Genomic DNA, 22,866 nt, shown 5'->3' on the forward strand with positions numbered 1-22,866 from the left:
CCGTGAAAACAAGGAAAATGCCCTTGGCCTTACGTTTCGTTGCACAGGAATGATTTTCAAACAAACAATATTAGGTTGAATTATGCGGTAAATGAAGGTTTAACAAAGTCTCTCTAAACATCTGAGTGACCTTTGATAACTTTCAATCAGTGATGTGCAAGTTAAATTGCAAAGCAGCTGACTTCTTTCTGTGTTGCCTGAAGCAAACTTGCATGTACTAAGCCTTTATAGATGGTAATAATAAATTACGTGGGTGGGGGATTCCGAAGCTAACGTGACCGGAAAATTTTTTTTCGCGTGCGTGACACACGCTGACGCGCCCACACGCCTACCAAGTAAGCTGTTTCCTTTTAAGGTGTCAGTGACATTTTTAATATCACGTCCTATATAGGGAAATAGTAATTTTCCTGGATTATAAACAGTGTTAAGAGGTGTTCTCGTTGACTGATTCCTTGGCAAAGAGAATTGAAATGTAAAGAAATATCTCAATTATGATGAACTTTTTGCTCGTGTCAATAAAATATAGTGACTTCCTATATTAGCCCTGCAAAAAGATACAAGTAAGAAAAATACATGATTACTGACTTGGTCCAGACTTCTTTTTGTTTTCACAAAAAGGTCGAAACAACGCTACATTTTATCTTGAAAAACGTTTGAAAGTTTTTTTTAGTGGCATCATTTAACTTCAGTCAGTTCCACTTTTCACTGGCCGATTCGCAAGTTCCCGTGGTTTTCTTGGTTGCGTTACAAAATAAAGACAACATTAGTCTTCACGCACGAAACTCGTAATCGCTCGCGAGCCACGCAAGGGTGACACGCGTGAATACCTCTTTCTCGAAACGCGCGATTGTCGTCACGCAGCCAGGCAGCCTCGTTCCCAGTGTCTTCTCCTCAACGTCAGAACGGAGGAGCCAATCAAAATGTCCGATAGGAAGAGCGGATCAGTTTGAACGAGAAACGCACTGTCCGCCATTTTATTTTCTTTCAGTGAGTTCGCCATGGCTTCCGAACATAACAAGTTCCGATTTCCCAGTTTAACAAGCGAAGAAGCTGTGGCAAATTGCAAGTCAATGTTTGGATCACAAGTTGCATTAAGTATCGATGATCTTATGCGACCGCAGGTATGGTGAACAGTTTAGATTTTGTTTTTTGCTCTCGTGGAACAGTTCATTAGTGTAGATTACAAGCTTTTAACTACAAGTTCTTTATTGCTTAGCTGGTAAATCCGTTTGTAGGAATTCAAATAAAAACCAAAAGCTACATAATTGAATGTTCATGAGTTAGAAAAGCTAAGCCTCTGTGTGCACCGGTCATGCTTCACGTTTTGACAATATTTGTGTTCGATCAGCTACACTAAATAAGTTTATTTATTAGGATTCAGTACAGATTATAATTAAGCTTGAACTTTCTTCCATTGGCGTGTTAATAATGTTAAGCCTTTCAATGTTTCAGTTTCAGCAGATGAAACGTTTCTACATTGGAGTGCTTTCAAACTTTGGTGTTTGTCCTGAGCTACTCACTCAGGTAAATTTAACAGAGATTGCCTAGGATTAATATCTTGAATGACGTTAATTGGGTCGTGGGAAAAATTGCTACTGATTTATAATCATTTCCTGCTTATCCCATACATGTAGCAGAAGGTGCTAAATAGCTACATAATACATAGGTGCATTTCATACAATGTACTCCCTCCCTGGTATGAGTTGCTTGTCCAGTGCTGGGTTCCCTGCTAGCAGAGGCTCTTTTCCAGGTGTTCACTGACAGAAGGCTCTTTTCCTGGTGTTAAGATGGTGTTCTGCTTTTCCTGGTGTCTGCTCTTTTCTCCCTTCAGCGAACACCAGGAAAAGAGCCTCTGCTTGCAGGGAAAGTGCTGGGTTACATGTATGCCTCAGCTGTATAATGCACCACAGTGACTAAAGTATGCAAATAAGAGGTACTGTAGAGTGAAATGTCTTGCCCAAGAACATAACACAGTAGACCCTTTGTATACGCGGCACCTGAGTTTGACTAACAATACTTTGTGCATCCTTATAGCCTCGTACTTATGTTTCCAGACAAAGGATTTTTTGCATGAATGTGAGGCTTAGGATGTACAAGTATTGTTATTCAAATATTGGTGCCATTTATGCAGAGGGTCTATGACCCTTGGTAAGCTAGTGTAGGGCTCAAATCCAGATTGCTGTTGTAAATCCAGGGCCTACTCTAGCATGCTAACAATACAACACAGCACCTCTTCTGACTTCACATATTTACTGCCCTTTACTACAGGGAGACAGAAGAAAATACTGTCGAACCTCGATTATCTGGACTCGTTGGGACTAGACGAAATAGTCTGGATAATCGAGGGTCTGGATAATCGAAAATATGAATATAATTTTATTTATGAAGAACAAAACTGCTTAAATAAAGCAACATTTAATCATGAAGCAACACTTCTACAAATCATTTGGAAAACAATATGGTCTACTGTACATCTTGAACCACTCAACTCTGAGCCAATCAGAACTCATTTGAGTGTTCTTCATTAGTTACGACGTATGTGAGCACTGCTTTTGCTCTTGAAAAGCAAAACAAACTCGCTTTTGACTGCACTTTTCAACGCTATAGTTTTAAAAAGAATATTGCTACGGATCTTGATCATGACTAATAAATATTCATGACAAAATTGGGACTAGAGAAAAAGTCCGGATAATCGAGAAATCTGGATAACCAAGGTACGGATAATCAAGGTTCGACTGTACTCATAGATGTAGCTTGACCACTGTACACTCTTGTTCACAAGTTTACTTATAATGGGTTAAGGGGGTGGTTCAAAGCTGTGACGCAACTAAATGTACCGTACTTCGCTCATTTGGCAAACAGCCTCAGTTCAAGTCCATGGATGCCTTTGAACACCCAGAACTTCATGAAGACAGTGCTCCATTGATTATTCTGGCATTAGCCATGTGAGTATTGATTATCTGTAGCATATTTTCTACTGTGCACAGACAACAATGTAGCGACATCTACATGTACATGTAGGTCTTAATCTTAGTATTCTAGACACCCATAATAAATAAATCCAGTCAGATACATGAACTAATATGCAAAAGGGAGCCTACACTACAGAGGATCTGTTCTGTGGAACAAGATTCTCTTGGAAATCAGACACCTGCCTAGTTTTTAGAAAAGTGTTTAAAACCTTATTGAATAGGAAAGATTATTTTTAGTGCACTATAAATTAGAAAACGTTTTAATAATATAGGTTTTTATTGTACACTTTGTTTCAGTTAAGTAGTTCCTTTGTTTATGTAAATGTATTCCTGTTAATATATAGTTCATGTATTCTTTGTGTAATATTATTTTTCACACGATTCTTAGGGAGACCATTTTTATGATAAGGTATCATGTTTAAATAAAGATTTATTCATATATTGATTGATTGTTGGTAGTGATTTAAAAGCCAGGCAACAGCATTGTTAATCAGTTCCCACATTCATGTGCCAGTAAGCAAGAAAACAAGAGCTAACACCGGAAACAATTGACTCAATGTGATGTTTTATACATGGGAGTGAGATACAAATGCAACTGTCACTAAGCAATACTTCACTTCTTCATATTGTATTAATTTTGTTTCTTTTAGGCAAAGATTCATGTTTGCTTGTGGTATAGAAAATTTCAGCATTTTTGACATTGTTGCACCAAGTAAGTCATGATTGCATAATTATTCACAACAAATGCAATTTTCAACCTCTCAACAACAGCCATGGACTAAAATAAACTGTCCCTTGTAGAGTAGTGGCCATTGTTACAGCATTGTAGTGATACAAACAAATATTTCAATATAAGAGCAGCAATTGATCGATGAATAATTCCAAAGGTGCACTGACATTTTCAGCAGGAGGACTACTGGTTTTCACAGGCAGGCAAAGCATTTGAACAAATAAACTGAACTTAGTAATAATTAATAATAATAGTCATTAATGGGCACGATCCATTCAACTAAAATTTCTGGGCTAAGGTTTGAAATTTCTTGGCGTCGAATGGATCGCGACGGGTCCAAACGATCTCATTCCATTCCACTTGCAAAACGAGCTTTGCGCTCATTTAAAATGGAGGTGTTGGATCACTGTTGCTCGTATTAGAGCTACAGCTGTAGATGATGATTTTGACAGTGATATCAATTATATTGTGTGAGCTGTTTCATGCATAGGAATTTAACCAGTATAATGGGTTATTTTGAGGAAACCGTTCCCAGATATTTGCTGTATTAGTTCAAACACCACTTTCAAATGACAATCGGACCGGTCCAACCAAGAAAAGTGGTCCAAAAGGTGGACCGATTTTTTTGAAACTTTTCCGGTTGGACCGAGCTGATCCATTCACTTTCAGCGAGAAATTTCCAGAAATTTTGGTTGAATGGATCAGTTTATATAAAAATATTCAACTGCACCTTACATACTGGTCAAACCAGGTGGGCAAAATCGTCCTCTCAGCTGGTCAATTTACCCAGTGCCCGGCCCTTTTGAAACCCTTGTGAAAAGTCAGAATAAAAATCTGTGATCATTTTAGAGAGTGCAGGTGGCTATTATAAAGATGTGTGGTGTGGATGTGTAATACTTTCATGCATGTACAAGCAGAGGCATCTGCCAGACAGATAGCTGAGCTACATGTAACTCTTGAAAAAAAAAAAAAAAACAATTCAACACTGCTTTGTGTAATACCTCAAAATTAATAATTTATGTAATTCATGTATACCATATATACATGTACCCTTATGTACACTTCACATGCCGGCGATTGCATACACTAATGTTCTAGCACAATGTAAATCAACCTTGTTTATTAGGCACTTTTATAGACGAGCATATGTGTACATTTTGTAAGTTACACACTGTAATCTTTGCATTAGAGAATATATATTTTAGTGACTTATTGTTCTTATGAATGTACTTTACTCAAACACACCAGTTAGGTCAGTCTCTTGATACCGTTTCTTTACTTTCAGAACCAAAGCGTACTCTACATTGTATAAGGTAGGTCACGCCACACTAGACTTCTTACAATAATTATTGCCTATATATAATATTCAAGGGAATGTGCTTTCAAGTAAATTTTTAAAAGATGCAGAACTGCAATACAGTGTACAAAAGTCATGTAACAACTCAGGTCAATGAAACAATGGCTGACCAAAATTTGGGCATGACTGACAAAGTCTTGTTTTACACTAAACATGTGCAAGCATATATTACAAACAGGATTGCTGTGGGGCATAATACCCAGACAACACTTTTTTCTATTATCAATGGCTCAAGAGACACTTTTACAGGTCTGCTTTCATTAAGTTTTGAGTCAACTGTAGCATTAATCTTCACACCCATAACAAACTCAAGTTGTTACCTTTTAGGTGAATTGTGTCGACTATAGTCCAGTTCACCCTTAACATCAAGAGCCCATCAAACATACTCAGGCATAGCAGGTGTTACGGGTTACGGCCCTTAATGACAGCCCTGCTGTGTCCCAGTGGTTAGTTTTTACATCCTTTCAGGTACATACAAATTGTGCACACACATGTAGACTCATATGCTCCATGCATTTTAATATTTTTTAGTGCTATTGTAAACTTCACAAAATTCAAGGCTTCACGGGAACACATTTATGAAAATGCAATTGCAGAAGTGGTGAGTGTTCGAGTCATTATTTTGTTCCTTATCAGTGTTTTCGCCAGAGCATGCCATTGTGGGAATCCGGCATTACAATCAGAGATGGCCCCCAGAAAATTGGAAAAAAGGGCCAATTTGGCCATTTCCTTTTACAAGACTGCAGGCTTAACACAGACATAATATTTTAAAAGCCATCCCAGGGCTCGAAATTGTGATCAATACGGTCGCCAATGCAACAAGCATTTCATCCTTGGCGACCAAAAATTCTGGTTTAGTCGCCATAATACAGCATAATGGCGACTACAGTTCTCTGTGTTGACGATCAATAGCGGTTATTTTGTCACAGATTATGTCCTTCTAGAAAATCATATTGAAAGATCCTTGCTTCTAAAACATTCAACATGAGAAAAGAAGTCAATCCATCTTTTTGCTTTGCTGTGTTGATTCTCTCACATCGAAAACTTCAAAATGGCTGACCGTTTGAAATCGCCTTGTAATGCACGGATCCTTCATACTAGTGTCTGATTCGAAAGATACTTTATTGAGTAGAAACACTTCAAAAAGCAGTTACTATTAAATTTTATCATAGATCCTAATAAACTGCTTTATTTGCCTTGGTACCCTGATACATGTTTTCCTTCTGTAGCTTTCAATTTATTGGCCCCTTTCCTAAATAAACGGCATGCAACGCATGCAGAAGTGATGATGTTTAACAATTGTTCCTAGAAGATTGGAACATGAGCAGACAAACTGATTCTTAAACTTTTGGGTTAGAAATTTTAGGGGTTTACATGTACATTTAGGGTAGTCCATTGGTGGTTCATTCAAGTAGTTCATGTACCAGGTCCATCTTGTTAGTACATGTGTTAGGGGTCAGCAAAATGTACCAACCCAAATAAAAAGCACTCCGCTGAAAAGTTCCTCTCTCTGAAATCAACACCTTATTATCTTTAAAGATATTTGGCAAAGCTAATTACCTCACCGGAAATTAATTTGTTGTTTTAACCATATACTTGTCCAAGAGAAAATCATTTTCTCTTGACTTGTCAAATTTCGTGTGCAACCCGCTTGTCTATCTAAAATTGTATGTATCAAAGATATGTTATTATGAGTTTGTCTGTGAGTGTAAATTTATCCGACTTTGTATAAACCAAAATCCACCCTCAAATCTTCGTTTAAAAGCTGAAATTAAAAGCACTCCACTGATCCTACAAACAGCAAAGGAAAGCCACAAAATACAAGTTTCTCTCTCTGAAATCGACACCTTATAATCTTTAAAGATATTTGGCAACGCTAATTACCTCACAGAAAATTAATTTGTTGTTAACCGTATACTTGTCATCAATGAACAATCATATTGTCTTTACCCTGACAAAACAATAATAATTATCAATTGTTTAATCACAACCACTCTTTTTTTGACAGAAAATATAAAACAGCACATTTCCAAAACTTCATAAAAAACTGAAAACTGCAAATGAATCTTACCCTGACTTTATTATCACTACTGTAAACTGTATATTTCAGTGTTCATACAATGCTCATTCAATTCACTTCAAGACTGGCAAAAGTACAACTGCACTACCAATCCGTAAATTTTATGTAGACCCTTCAGCTGTCGCATGTGCGACTTGCTTGTCTATCTAAATTTGTATATATGGACAATATGTTCTTATCACGAGTTTGCCAGTGAGTGCAAACTTATCCGACACTGTATAAACCAAAATCAACCCCCAAATCTTCGTTTAAAAGCTGAAATTAAAAGCACTCCGCTGATCGTACAAACAGCAAAGGAAAGCCGCAAAGGAATGTTACTCTCTCTGAAATCGACACCTTATTATCTCTAAAAATATTTGGCCACACTACTTACCTCACCGGAAATTAATTTGTTGTTTTAACTGTATACTTGTCATATTGAGTAAAAGCAGTCTGCTGATCCTACAAACAGCAAAGGAAAGCTGCAAAGCCTTCACCTATCACCTGTGCAACTTACTTGTCTATCCAAACTTGTATGTATGGAGGATATGTTCTTATTATGAGTTTGCCCGTGAACGCAAATTTATCCGATACTGTTTAAACCAAAATCCACCCCTAAATCTTCTTTTAAAAGCTACAATTAAATGCACTCTGCTGAACCTACAAACAGCAAAGGAAAGCAGCAAAGGGACTCCCAGAGTGCATTTCGCTTCCACAAGGGGATAAATCGTGCATGACATAAGCGCACGGACATAAGTGCGACAAACTATGCGAAATCACTATCCAAAGGAATGCATGCATGCCAGCACAAAGCGATGACGTCACACAATACGTCATCAGTTAAAAATTGGCCCCTAAAAAAGATCTTCAGGGGCCACTTTGGCCCTCAAGTTAAATTTTTCTGGCTGAAACACTGCTTATTTTCTTGGGAACACACACATTGGATGAAGTCTTATCTTACTCTTTACAAGTTGTACATGTTCAATAGAGGGGGGAGGAGGTGTTGTGCCTTGTTTTAAATGGCAACCTTGGTTAGGTTCTAGTGTTATGGCAATTGTTCGTGTAGAGCATTAAATCGAAGAAATTTACTTGAGGGAAAATGATTCAATTTGACATTTTACATATTTTAACTAGAAATTTGATAGTACTTTTTAATTTATTTTAAATTATTTCACTAAATACAGGACACAGCTACTGAACAACGTCAGCAGTTGATTGCACGAAATAAAGAACTCCAGCAGAAAATATTGGAACTCAGGTAAAATAATTACTGTTTTAATTACTGTCTATTATTTCTATTTAATTATTGGTACATGAAATAAATACATGATTGTACATCAATTTAAAAAGTAATTGCATGTTGCAGGCAATGTACAATGCACATGTATGTATGTATGTTCTGTCAGAATTTTAAGAAAATGAAAAGGCTTGCACGTTTCTCTACCATCAATGTCAAGAAAGCTTGACATTTTTGGCAACAAGAACAGCTTCAATTTCAAGCAGGCTGTACAATAGATTATGGCCTGCTAAATTCACCAATCGCAGACCAAACAGTATCTGTAAGATATGATAAAACTGTATACAGTTATTATCTTTGCTGATATTTACAGAGCAAAAAGAGCAGAGGAGGAGCAACAAGTGCAGAAGGTATGGGACTGAACAGCAGTATGATATTGATAAGCTGATAAAAAAATAACTTTTTTGTACATGTAGGATGTACACTAATCACATAATACATGTACGTAATCCCAGTGATTAATTCTATAATAATAAAAATATATATTTTCCCTTTGCTCAAGTGTGTGGCGGAATAGTGTAGGGACCTTCCTTACATTGCCTATGCCTATGTTACCGAAAACTAGCGTTTAAACTTGAATTGTTGGGGCAACCAGAAACAATGCCGCTATTAGATGACAGTAAACTATTTACATGTACAACGTAAAATCATTTAAACTTCAAATTTAAATTATCAGCCAACAATAAAACTGCATGATATGTTGACAATACTGATAAATGACCTGCACATACATAAGAATATCATGTATGTTTATCACAGAAAATGTCATAACTTATTTGCTTCTGATCAATAGCTTGATAGTGAAGTCCAAGAATTGCAGAATAGTGTCAGTGAACTCAACAAACAACAGGTCAGTACAAAAGGCTTCTACAATTTGGAACTTTTAAGAGTAAATGTCAGTAAAAATCAAAGAAAATTCTAAAAATGTGGCCACGGTCGAAAAATTGATTTTGCTCATACTTTGCCAGTTTGAAGGCCTAGGTAAGTAACTGAAGGAAATCAAGTTAGTTTTTTGAAATATCCAATATAACGGCAGAAATTCACGAAAAACGGTTATCGCACCGAAAGCTTAGATTTCACTTCGCGATAATCCGAAATTTTACACTTTTCAGCTTCTTGCTAAACAGTCGTTTACATCGCTGTGAAACGTTCTCAACTTTAAATGTATACATTGATTCTTCCTTAATCAAGAGATAGTGATTGTTTTTATTTCTTGTGTTTTCTGGCCGAACTGAGCCCCGATTAAGTAGACATACTTTTCTAATTAAAACAAAACTCAAAAGTTATGCAAATTCAGTGAGGAAAAACGCTGACCGGTAGTGCTTCGAATTGTCTGATATTCTAGCAAAGGACAGTTCAGCCAATGAATTGTAGGCCTACAGTTTCATTTTTGTGGGATCTACTAGCAATTTTGCATGAACGCCGATCAAAAATCGAGAAAATTGCAATTCAGCCCCTTTGAAATTTGCAATGTAATGCAATACGCTAAAATAGGTAAGACCATTTTTGTTGGCTTGAGACAGGACAATCAAAGCCTATGAAGGTCTTTTACATTTGAAAAGCTTTAAAAGTAGTATTTAACTTACAAAAAAAATCGCCGACAAGAGTTTAAAAAAAAGCGAAAAAGAAACACCAAACTTTTAAATCGCACTCTCTATCTTCTCGCTGCCCAGTGTCACGCTCAAGCGATTTTTCAAGGGAAACAAATTTGAAACCATTTTTTCACCGTTCAAAATGAGTCAAATTTTAATAACAAGATCTTTGTTGTTGATGTGCGAAATCATGCATTAATAAGAGAAGATTGCCCAGTTAACCCGCCGAACGAAGTAAAAAAGGTCCCAATAGTATATACATATTGGAACGATGTTAGGGATTACAAGCTTTATGCCGTTGCCAGCCAGTAGGAGGCTATCTATTCCCACGAAAAGTTAATGTTGTATCGATAACCAAGCAAACAACACACTTATCAAAGAAGAATCGAAGTAAGCTGGACGAGTTAAAGACGCCCCGCGCGAGTTCATTCTTCAATACGGTGGAATTTGTGCCGCCACACAGTTGCGGTCATACCACTCATACAGTGTAACAAGAATATCAAAAGCCACTAAAAGTCCTTCAGATTTTATCGCATTGAGACATACGTGAAGAATATTTTTGGCGAATGTGTGCGTTTCAAGAAACCGAGAAACTTCTTGGAATCGACAATCTCATTTGATTAGGTCAGGAGCCCATGACCAGCTCCTGATTAGGTACAGGTCCAGAAGTTGATTCATGTCACTCAAGGATCTGTGGAAATTGCACACATGGCAAATGGAAATTTATTCAAGTCTGTGAATTTACTAGAAGATTCAGAACAGTTCTTCCCTGTGGGCTCAGGCGCACCAGTGACGACTGAAGTCTTTGATGAACAGAGAACCAGAAACTCTCCTCAATGATAACAACACATATTCCTCCTTGACTTGCACCTACTGGCTTGTACTTTAAAATCAGTCTGACCTGATAAAAAGCAACACGCCAGTCCTTGTGCTAAAGGTTTTCATCATTGAAGGAAGTCGAGGTAAGCAAATACTTTAGGAATAATAAATAAATAATTTCTGTACTTTTAAAACGGTCACACCCTCAATGACTATCCAGAGGCAAGGTAGTCCTGTTCTGGCCCTCTCCTTGTCACGCAACGTCAAGAGGGAGGGTCCCTCTCTCTCGGCTCTCTCCCGACGTTTCGTGACAGAGAAAGGGCCAGAACTGGACTAGAAGCAAGGAAAAAAAATTGACGCGCACAAGAATGTCACCAATGTTGCACACACGCAATTTGCTTAATTACGTTTGGCCACCTTGTTGCAACATCCAACATCTTACAGGATACTTGTGTTTTCGAATTATTTCTTGTTAATTCATTTGAACTGAAAAGCTTGTTAAACCAGGGTCGAAGAAAGGTTCGTCAACTGAATGAGGCAGTAGTTGGTGGTATAAAACGATCCACAAGACTACATGATAAAGCATGATAAAGAGTAGGTAGCACTAATTTTTTCAGAAGCGTAAACCACAACGTAGGTTAAAGATATACCGACATGTCATTGGCTACAAAAATGCTTCATGCTTCAGTGCTAAATAGCAATGAAAACCAACCGTGGCGTCACAAATTTGGTTTGTAAACAAGGCAATTTTTATCAGGAGTTTTCTCTCATCCCCACCCCAGCATTATCAATGCAATTCAACTCTTTTCTCTTCCTTTCTCGCCCTGCAAGTTGATCATGAAACTGATACTGACGTCTCTTTTTCCACCCCGATCAATGAGCTGAATGCAAAGGTAGGCTTTTTGTACTGGACAAAGCTGCAAAGGAAAGCAAACTGATAGCTGAATATCGCATAATTTGAAAAAGCGATTGAAGGTTGAGTTCTGGAGAAAGCTCCATCATCTTCTACAGATTTGACGCATCTTCCAAGTCCGTCACGTACTCGCTGCATAGTAGCACCATGAATTGCAGTGTAAAGCTCTAGTACGCGTTGGTATTTGAGAAAGCTGAACAGTGCGTTTTAGCGGTCCCGAATATCCTTGCTCCTGCAGATTTGAATTGCTTCTGGGAGGAGTTATCTAAACGCAAAGGGAATCTAAGACTAACTAGTGGGGAAATACTTTGAACGCTTCAAACACTCCGTCACTTATCCTGAAGCTGCATAAATTACTTGACCTTCGCCACAGATTGTCATTTCCAAGATTGTAGCATCGGCCAAGTGTATCATGCGTGACACAAAACAGGGAGAGTTAGGGAGCGATTAAGTTTGGTTCTACTCGTGTTTTTTAGCTATTACAGGCAATTTCTAAGTTAAATATTATTTCTAAAGCGTTTCAAACGTTAAAGACATTAATAGGCTTTGATTGTCCTGTCTCAAGCCAACAAAAAATTTTTACCTATTCTAGTGTGTTGCGTTACATTGCAAATTTCAAAGGGGCTGAATTGCAATTTTCTCGATTTTTGATCGGCGTTCATGCAAAATTGTTGGTAGATCCCACAAAAATGAATCCGTAAGCCTAAAATTCATCGACTGAACTGTCTTTTGCTAGAATATCAGACGATTTGAAGCACTACCGGTCAGCTTTTTTCCTCACTGAATTTGCATAACTTTTGAGTTTTGTTTTAATTAGAAAAGTATGTCTACTTAATCGGGGCTCAGTTCGGCCAGAAAACACAAGAAATAAAAATAATCACTATCTCTTGATTAAGGAAGAATCAATGTATACATTTAAAGTTGAGAACGTTTCACAGCGATGTAAACGACTGTGTAGCAAAAAGCTGAAAAGTGTAAAATTTCGGATTACCGCAAAGTGAAATCTAAGCTTTCGGTGCGATAACCATTTTTCGTGAATTTCTGCCATTATATTGGATATTTCAAAAAACTAACTTGATTTCCTTCAGTTACTTACCTAGGCCTTCAAACTGGCAAATTATGAGCAAAATCGATTTTTCGACCGTGGCCACGATTTCTTTGATTTTTAGTGGCAATTACTCTTAACTGTACATGTTTACATGTCTCTTGCATGTACCCTATATCAAAGATCTTTTATTGACACTGTAATTTTTTCCAAATGTTATTAGGCTACAGAAGTGAAAAACTTTCAACAACTGAAGACCTACAATGCTGAACTAAGTTCTAAAAAGGTTGGACTTTCATCATTTGCTGCCACCTGCATGTATTTTATTTATTTGATAATTAGGTATGATTAACATTACAATGAGACCCCTTACATGTATAATAATATAAAAGTTAACAATTCGCTCTCTAATTGCATGAATAAAAACAAGACAAATCTGGCAGTAAATGGGACTATGGACACTGGGTGCTCCCTAGGATAGCAACAAGAGTGGGTGGTAGCGATACACCCTGGACAGGTAATTGGGTGGTTAGCGGACACACCCTGCAAACAAAGTGGGGCGGTTAGCGGATTCAAACCCCAAAGTACAACACAAAGTGGGGCAGTTAGCGGACACAAATCCCATTGAAGCAGAAACTTGGGTGGTTGGCGGACACACCCAGAGATAATGAATGAGGGCAGAAACCCTTGGGCGGTTGGCGGACACACCCAGTGAGTGAACTGGGGTGATGGGGAACTCATTATAATATAAAAATATAATAATATAAAATAATAATATAAAAGACAATGGCGTATTTTTTGTTGGCCAAAAAATGTTCTTTTGTTTGCTAGTGACAATGAGTTTATGTAATATATTCCAGGCTGAGGTGAAAGTAAACTTGGCAGCGCTGAAGCAAGATTGTGAAAGCCTAAAAGCCAAGATTGTTCAGTCACCTGAGAGATTTAAAGGGGTAAGTACAATAAGATGGGCCTGTGTTTTGTGTCCCCTAGACTACTTAATATATGATACAGATTTTATGATTTACATGTGTTTCTACAGACAAAACTTCCTTGAATGTTGCTAAATTGCTGTTGATCTTATTATGCCAAAGTATAAGAAAAATTCAGGCCTCAGGCCTTTTCATTCCAGTGCAACTCGTCTGTGGAACAGAATTGAACCATCTGTTGGAGATACACTTTCACAAAAGTGCTTTTTAGTGGAGTTCAGGTGGCCCAAAGGGCCCCCAAGCTGAGCCCCATACTCATATAGGCAAGAAAAGGAAACCCTTGAGTTGATTTTTTCATGGTTATCATGGATAGCGGTATTGCTCGTGGGCGCATACGCATGATGGTGATGACGGTGACGACAGAGTCATGCAACATGGCGGCCATACTCCAGTATCATAGGTTGAGAGCCTTGGTTTATCATGTACTTCTTTGATATTGGACATCCATGTTATGATCAATTGACACCTGTCGAAACAAGGTATCCACTGAACAGTATCACGTGACCATATCATAGGCTCAAGTTTATAGCTCATCGAGGTCACATGTTTTTTCGAATTTGACCGCTGACCAAGTGCTGGTTTTTGATTGGATCGCAGGCTCATGTCAGGTTAACTTGTTAAAAACAGGGTAGGATTGTTTGGAAGTGGGTTAACACTAACCCAGGATAAAAAGTTAACTGAATTATAACTTCTTGTTCTACACAATTTTTTTTTGCTCCCTTGTTTTGTGTATATGGTGATTATTAAAACTCAAAACAGAAGGCCAAACAATATACAGAAAACGTCACTGCAAAGTTACAAAACTCAAATCAAAATTCTACCTTTTCCTGGGTTAGCTTAATCGGGCTCTGAACAACGCGGCCCAGGAGCTACGCTTTTAGGCTGGCCTAAATCTATATATTAATGGAAATCCAAAGACAAATGACATTAGAAAACTCCGTTTTAATATTAACTACACATATGGATTAATTTTAATTATTTAACAATTATTCCATGAGCGTGCGTTGGATATGAGATGGTAAATAGCCAATGAGGCCCGTAGGGCCGAGTTGGCTATCACCAATCTCATATCCAACAAGCGCGAATGGAATAATTGTTTTATTAAATTCGGTGCGTTTGTATTTTTGGAAATATAGCTTAATTTTATTGGATTTTAATTTTACAAAACGACCGGAAGTCGATGTGACAAAAACAACAACAAGTGGGAAATCACATGACATGCGCGCCGTTTGTAAAATTAGTTGAATGAAAAATTTGAGAGCGAAGCTAGCGAATTTGCTGAATGAAATTGCAATCAAGTAGAATTCAAGAAACGTCTATCAAATGAAGGAGATATAACCTTGGTCAGAAAGTTTGAAAAGCGTTCAAGTTCGAGTCATGGAGAAGAGCCAAATAATTGTGCACTTGCACATTGCCATTGTAATAATGCTGCGGAAAACTTTGATCGCCATGTGACACAGACGTTGTGCCAAAATTATTCTCGACAAGATCTCTCTCAGGATTCCCTTGCTTTGAAAGCCTTGGCATTTCGAGCTGTATGTGTGGAGCTCATTGTTGGTCAGTTTTAGAGTCAAGGACAGAAACTATTTTAGCGTCAGATTCATCTTCAGAATCTCCGAGGCCACCTGGTGGTTTTTTGTGGCTGGTAAAGAACCGGGCTTACTTCGGTTCAGCTCAAAACACTCAACTCCTTGAGGTGTTTTTCACAAGGACAGAATTGTTGGCGCTAGCTGTCGTTGATTCTCTCGTCGTTGTCGGCCAAGAGACTGAGATGAAACTAGGTCGTCCTCTGTAGCTGTGCGGGATTCTTGCTCCCGGCTGATCGGAGCTTGCTTACTCGAACAGTTTCCTCATCTGCTCATTGGAAACTGGTTTCTTATGGACTACGCTAGCAATTATGCCTGTTTACCTGCGGCCTTTTACAAATGCATATGCTCTAATAACTTATTTGCCTGGTCAGAGATAATGGAAAACGGTTTGTTGTGCGGCGGCATGTGAAGGAAATGATCAACTGGCGGCTTTAATGGATTTAATCAATGAACTTTTGCAATTTACGTGTCATCTTTCTTCCTCGCAGACGAGTAAAAACACTTCAACTGAACATTCAGTTCTTCTTTTGACATTTCTTATATCGGTTTCGAAAATTTGGTGCTACCAGGACTAGCAAGCCATTCTGTTCAGGTAAAATTTGTTTTTGTTACATAATCTTCATGAATGCGTAAAATCTCGCCGGTCATATTTTAATTTTGCAACTTTAAGGGAAACTTAACGTATACATGCCGTTAAATATTCTTATCTCGAGCTTTGTGGCTTTTTTGTTGTTACTGGGACGGCATTGTCCATAATTCCCTGTATTTCCTGTGTAGATAGCTCACCAAATGTGCTTTTTTCATCCATTTTTTTTGTTGTCGAAACTTCACTTCACACGAAAAAGCTCATGCCGAGCGACATTTGCCGCTTTCATTTCCATACAAGGTCAAACGCAGGTATAATGGCTGGTAACCGAGATCCAGTGAACCAATCAGAAAGCTGGAATTGCATTATCCGAGGCTGAGAATTTAATAATAGTAATTATTTTAGGTTTACACTCTGGTTTTAGATTAGCTTAGGGAGGGCCATATGTAAACCATTTCAGTCATCAGTAACCAATGTTACCGTCGTAAAACAGCGTTATTTATTATTATTATTATTATTATTGTTATTATTATTGTTATTATTATTATTATTATTACCGGTATTATTCCTTTTATAACGATCTTAATACAATTGTTCTTGTAAATTGTTTTGTGCTGTGAATGATTATCACTTAAAGTTTAAGTGAAGAATTTTAGTGAGCCCAATAAATTATTTATTATTATCATTATTATTAATTATTATTATTATTATTATTATTATTATTATTATTATTATTGTCAGAATAGTCCTTGGAAAAATGATCTGCAATCTTCATGAACCACAACACTAGCTTTTACCCCGTACCACTAATAAAAATGTTTTGACTAAACGAATTACATAAAACAAAGTTCCATTTTTAAGTTAACAGCTGTGATTTTTTTTTGTTTTGACTGTAATCTAATTGTTCCTACACCTGTATTTTGGAAGGAATTGGCTCGTCTGACAAGCGCAGTGCAGTCTGTTAGAGAAGCAAGGGACGAAAGAAATGCCAGGCTACAAGAAATTTGTGCTCAGCAAGATAGCAGCCTACAGTATACTGAGGTGTGTTAAAACTTTCAAATACACATGGCTTCAGGGAGAAGTCCTTCAGTACTCTTTTTGCATAGAACATGCACTCAACTCTTTGTCCGCTCCAGTCTCTTCTATTACCGTCTTCCCATAATTAATATACATGGCTGTATGAGTATTATGTACAATCATGTAATCAAGGGGATGTTGTGAAGTTTTTGAAGTACATGTAGGTGGATTTATCAGGTTAGATCAAAGGTTGATTTAACCAATGAATCAGAATAAGACAAAAAGCTCAACAAAGTAGCTGGCGATTTTCAAACTTGTTAACTTAAGTTTTATTTTCTGGTGAATTTCTTGCAGGATGGCCAGACAGCCTTGAAAATGATTACAGGAATAGGGCTTGACATGGATAAACTGCGGTAATGGACCTGTTATTTAAGTTATCGTTATGTACATGTCTGTTGATCTGACTATTTAATTTGTTTATTAAAAACTGAATAATCTTGGAATGCTCAAAAAACTAATAATAAAAATAAAAAAATAAAATATACTTGTAACTATGTGAACTGTTCCAAACAGGCTTTTGGTTCCTACTCTTCCTTCCTACTAAATTTAACAGACTGTAGACAGAATTTTTTTGAATGAATCAATACTACATCACTCTACATATTAAGAAAGGAGAAAATGGAGAATGAAATGTTTTACCTTAAAATTAAACCTGCAAATGCCAACCTCTACCTACATGTGGTCAGATGCTTTACACATGTAAACCACACAAACACCTGCCATAACCAATGATAGGTGCAGTTCTTCATTCGCATTATTATGCACATATGAGTAGTTTGCAATCTTATTGTATTGGATGTTACAGGTTCAATATTTTTTTATTTGTTCTTGCAGGGAGGAAACAGCCAAGCTTGAAGAATTGCAAGATAAAAATGTCAGCCAAAAAGAGGTGCTGCGAGACATGACTGCCAAAATAGAGGTATGAATCCAATTTATATCCACTGAAAATTCTAGGCTTGATTCCCCAGCTCTCTCGAGTCCAGTCTACATTTTGCCCCAAGAAGAGAGGAGAGGATCGGGGGCTCCTTTCCTAGCAATTCAACCATTAAAAATCACATAGTACAGAATTTCTGCTAACTACATGTAGTGGTACACATTCTTTGATGCCCATTCTAGTCAGCTGGTAAAAATTGGTTCCACGTCTTCAGATCTTGCAATAAAATGAATTGTAATTTTCAAGTGAATGAAGTTGTATTTACTTGAACCACGTACAGTACTGTATAGTTGTAAATCTACATTAATTTTGTACAATGTAACAACCTTTGTTACTTTCAGATTTACATGATTATATAAATTATACAATGCAGCAGCCTTTTTCCATATTAAATACTTCTTTGAGGGGTCACAACTTTCATGTGGGGGGGGGGGGGGGGAGGGGGATTCAGGCAGTGTCACAACTACACTGTATGTGGTCAGTGATTGTAATCTTATAACTTTTAAACCTGTACCATCATAACTTTTAAACCTGTACCATTAGCTTAACTGCAAGGTAACTGCATGTTCAGATTGTTACTTCATGTGCACACTTCAGTAACAAAATAGAAAACATCAAGCCTCCCCAATTAGTAGAGGAGTGTTTCCTGTTGGCTACCTAAATTTTGACACATCAGTAAAGTTTTTGATTGATTTGATTGATTAAACTTGGAATTTTAATATTTTAGCAACTCCGCCGCCAGCAAGCCTCCAAACAAGAGAAACTTTCCCGCCTTATGCGGCAATATGACAAGAGGGTTGCTGCCACCCATGATGCAACAGATCAATTAAAACGGTAAATAATATCGCTCAGTTACCCTTGTATTTCAATCCCACATACACGTGAGGCATCCTTGGTAGTTGAAAAATTTTGTACAAATTTAATGTAGTTTCTTCTTGAAATTATATCCACAATGATTTTATTGTCAGTAACTACACAAATTTGAGAATGGCTATTGTACACTGTTATTGGACGGTACATTTTCCATGCCAAAATTATATTTCTTCCCTGTCCAAGGTTTTATACACATTTACAGAGCTTCATAAAAGAAATGCCTGTCTTTCTTTTCTCAGTCATCCCTAAGTTTTTAAATAGTATTATGTCCTGCCATACATGTATGGACTGTCAGAGTCACCTTGTCTTATCATGATAACAACAATTTTTGTTCACCAAATCACCCAGTTCACATCTTCACCTATTAAGTGAGGACATGGTACATTGTATTCATACATGTACAGCATTGACTTTGGACTAAATGAAAAATTTTGTTTTACTTTGAAGGGAGCAAACGCATTTAGAAAAGAAACTAGCAGAAAAGGAAAATTACCTGGAGGGACTAGACAACCAGATCACCAATCTATCAAGAATGGTATGTTCTGTTAAAATTATTGCTTTTTATACAACAGGAACTGTTTTGACAGAGAGTATTCTGTACTAAATCATTGAAGGTTTCAGATTCAGATTCAAAATCTTAAGAGGTGAAACCAGACCGGGACATTTTTATTTCCTTCATGAGACATTTAATTGAGATGCATGTAGCACAGTCAACAGGACTGTAATTATTTACTATAAATGTTTCATTGCTAGTTTGAGATTTGAATGTAAATTTTGAAATACCACAGGTCAAGGAAGAGGAAGACTTTCATGAACAAGACATGGAGAAGTTACGTACAGCATATCAACAGATGCTAGCCCAGGTATGGAAATCCCATTGCCAACATGGAAATCTCCCAGTATAACTTGTATATGGTACCATGTAAAGCTCAGAACATTTTTAACTACTTGGAACACATGAACAGCACTCAGTACATGTAAATTGTACATGTTCTGGAGGACTGTAACACCTACTGCTACATGTACATGTGATGTATACACTCCAGAGATATGACAGTTAACATTATTTTGTTTCATGGAAATGCCAACCTCATCCTTCATGTATATACAAGAAGATCTTTTAGTTCTTATAACTGCACCTTTAAAATTTAACTGTTTTCTTAGCACTACAGTAACATTGCAGTGCACATTCCAAAGCAGTACTTGATGATTCATTGATTACTGTAGACACCATGTCACTTGATCAACACAAACTGTATTATTGCACCATCAGTCGTACTCGTAGCCATTGTGAAAACTCAGATGACGTACTGTTCTTAATCTGGAACTTTCTTTGGGATATCTATGGGCATGAACAATACAAAGGCTACAATAATAACACCATTAAAAGTCATGATTAAATTTAATTGGTTTTTCAATGAGTAAAGGGCTAGCAAAGTAGTCACACAAGTCACATAATTTAAGAATTATGTTATTCACAGCTATCTTTAGTACGGTGGTTATTTTCCTACCAATAACATAATCCTTGCACATTTTGACACGTTCTTTGCTTGGCTTGCAAATATTTAATTTTCCTTCCGATCTATGAACTTGCTGCAATGAAACAGCCAAAGAATTTATTCCATTTGCCTAAAACCACTAGAAATACTCGCAAAATTGCAAATAAATTAATGACTGTCACTTCTGGTGAAATAAACTTGCAAAGTAAACATGATCTTATTTGTCACGTAGCGAAAGTGAAAGCTGCAACGTCAGCACATTCCATGGCTGACATAATACCTTTTTTAGCGTATTTATTATTCCCTTTGAATCCAACGCTTCGATAAAACCAAAAGAAAATATATTTTACCCACAACAAGGAAAACAATATCCGTAAAATTGTCCGTGTATTAATATTTCAACAGCTTTTGGCGAATAAACATCACATGTTGAGTGACTCAAAATTTGGGAGAGAGGGAGTTTGGGTCTGGTTGCCAACAAAGCGGGGGGGGGGGGGGAGGGGGGGGGACCGGATAGAACATGAACCGCACTCAGTCCATGGCCGCATGGTTAATAACTCTTTTATTCAATTTTATTGTCAACATGCAAACTGCATCCAGTCTCAACTCATTTTGTCATGTTTTCAGCTGGAAAACTACCACCAAGGACTAAACAGAGGCTGGGATAAAGTCATGACTGCCAACAACAGATAAAACATACATGTACATGAACAGTGATATGATGAAATTTTGCATCTGTTTTGTGATAAACTTGTAGAATACAGTTACACGTGTTTCACTTGGTTGTTATACTTTACTGGTTGGCAAGGGTTTGAATTCAAGTACTCAGTGACAGTGGGTAATCAGCAATAAATTAGTGTACATGTAGATTAAAAACATAGTTGGTACAAGTTTAATTGTACGGTGGCCCACAACTGTCACATCAAAAACAAATTGCTCACATCAAAAAAAAATTGTTCACATCAAAAACAAATTGTTCACATCAAAAACAAATTGCTCACATCAAAAACAAATTGCTCACATCAAATTCAAATTGCTCACATCAGAAACAAATTGCTCACATCAAATTCAAATTGCTCACATCAAAAACAAATTGCTCACATCAAATTCAAATTGCTCACATCAAAAGCAAATTGCTCACATCAAAAGCAAATTGCTCACATCAAATTCAAATTCCTCACATCAAAAACAAATTGCTAATCGCTCACATCAAAATCAAAAACAAAAACAAAATCATTACTTACTGGTCAGCGGCTACGTTAAAAAGACTATCCCCAGTTTTCACTCGATTTTTCACTTGACCGCCATTTTTTCGTTCGAGTCCCGTTGTTTTGAGTGTTCTAGCTATTTGACAGCTATTTACCAGGCAAAATTTAATTGAAAGGGTTTTTGTTTTCTTTCTTTTGTAATATAAATATTGCTATAATGTTATCAAGGAGGATCCCCCTTTTCCCATCAGAGTATGATTTGCTATAATGTCATCAAGGAGGATCCCCCTTTTCCCATCAGAGTATGACAACCAGGCCATTTGATACTTTGTCACTGATATATTTTTAGCCTTGTGAATTGTCAACAGACTCTTTATCTGTTCATCTGAAGCAAATGTACCAGGTTTTTTCATACTCTCTTAGTTGTTCATCATTAGATTGTCTTTCAGTTTGAATATACTTGTCCTTATTCACTTTCAGTATCTGGTATCTAGCGGTTTATTCTGTTTGATATAAAGGTAGTTTAATACAAATGAAATGGCCAAATGCCTATATAACTAGATAAACAACCAGGGTCATCAAGCTCCAGCTGTATTCTCGTTCTAACTTCTGTTTCATAAAAATCGGCACCCCTGCGTTGCACACCGAGTGATTTGTATCACTCACCATGAAACTTAGACAGGAACACAATGATAACATCGTATTCGTATCCTTGACTGAAATAATATCTTAGCACAAGCTCCTCGTTTGCCGCAAAAGGAGCAGTAATTGTAATCAAGTAACAGTTTCTTTACAAATTCCACAGGTATAAAGAGCCCGCTAGCGTGAAGTTCTTGCTCACTTTCGTTACCCGCCATATTGAATTGTCCTTGCACACAATCAAGCATGCTCAACCGCTGACCTATCTGTAGTGGAATTTAGTGTTCGGTTGGAATTTGATGTGAGCAATTTGAATTTGATGTGAGCAATTTGTTTTTGATGTGAGCAATTTGTTCTTGATGTGAGCAATTTGTTTTTGATGTGAGCAATTTGTTTTTGATGTGACAGTTGTGGGCCACCGTATAATTGGATTACAACTCATACACAGTGCACATGTACACCAACTATGTAACATGAGTTGTACAACCAATTTTAAACACTAATGCACACTATAAAAGGGTAAGAGTTCCTTACATACAATGTAATGCGCGTTCGTGTTTAAACCGTACACTATTATGCAATGTTTATTGTTGAGTAAAAACACGGGTTGCTGCAGAAAACAATAAATGGCTGCTAGAAAAAGAAGCCAATCTTTTGTGACATAATAGAATGTGTTTTTCTTTTATAATAA

General features: G+C 37.1%; 1 protein-coding gene across 1 annotated transcript; it reads left to right on the forward strand.

Annotated features, from left to right (window-relative positions):
* The first annotated feature begins 911 nt into the window (after positions 1-911).
* Positions 912-22,845, forward strand: LOC110040055 (kinetochore protein Nuf2-A-like). Its single transcript, XM_020745243.2, has 18 exons — positions 912-1,121; positions 1,453-1,524; positions 2,863-2,945; positions 3,623-3,684; positions 4,988-5,015; positions 5,591-5,660; positions 8,303-8,376; positions 8,729-8,765; positions 9,209-9,265; positions 13,008-13,070; positions 13,645-13,734; positions 16,873-16,986; positions 17,317-17,375; positions 17,857-17,941; positions 18,684-18,790; positions 19,277-19,364; positions 19,618-19,692; positions 20,956-22,845. The coding sequence occupies exons 1-18, from the start codon at positions 999-1,001 to the stop codon at positions 21,019-21,021; spliced, it is 1,353 nt and encodes a 450-aa protein (XP_020600902.2). The 5' UTR covers positions 912-998; the 3' UTR covers positions 21,022-22,845.
* Positions 22,846-22,866: the final 21 nt, after the last annotated feature.

Source organism: Orbicella faveolata, unplaced genomic scaffold, assembly GCF_042242905.1.
Source record: "Orbicella faveolata isolate gen_17 unplaced genomic scaffold, um_ofav_v1 contig_26, whole genome shotgun sequence".
NCBI lineage: Eukaryota > Metazoa > Cnidaria > Anthozoa > Scleractinia > Merulinidae > Orbicella > Orbicella faveolata.

Excerpts from the sequence above, each read along its gene's own strand:
- LOC110040055 (XM_020745243.2), top strand. The coding sequence starts at position 999 with ATGGCTTCCGAACATAACAAGTTCCGATTTCCCAGTTTAACAAGCGAA. Across the intron at positions 8,766-9,208 it reads AGGAGCAACAAGTGCAGAAG|CTTGATAGTGAAGTCCAAGA; the intron begins GTATGGGACTGA and ends TCTGATCAATAG. Across the intron at positions 17,942-18,683 it reads ACATGACTGCCAAAATAGAG|CAACTCCGCCGCCAGCAAGC; the intron begins GTATGAATCCAA and ends TTAATATTTTAG.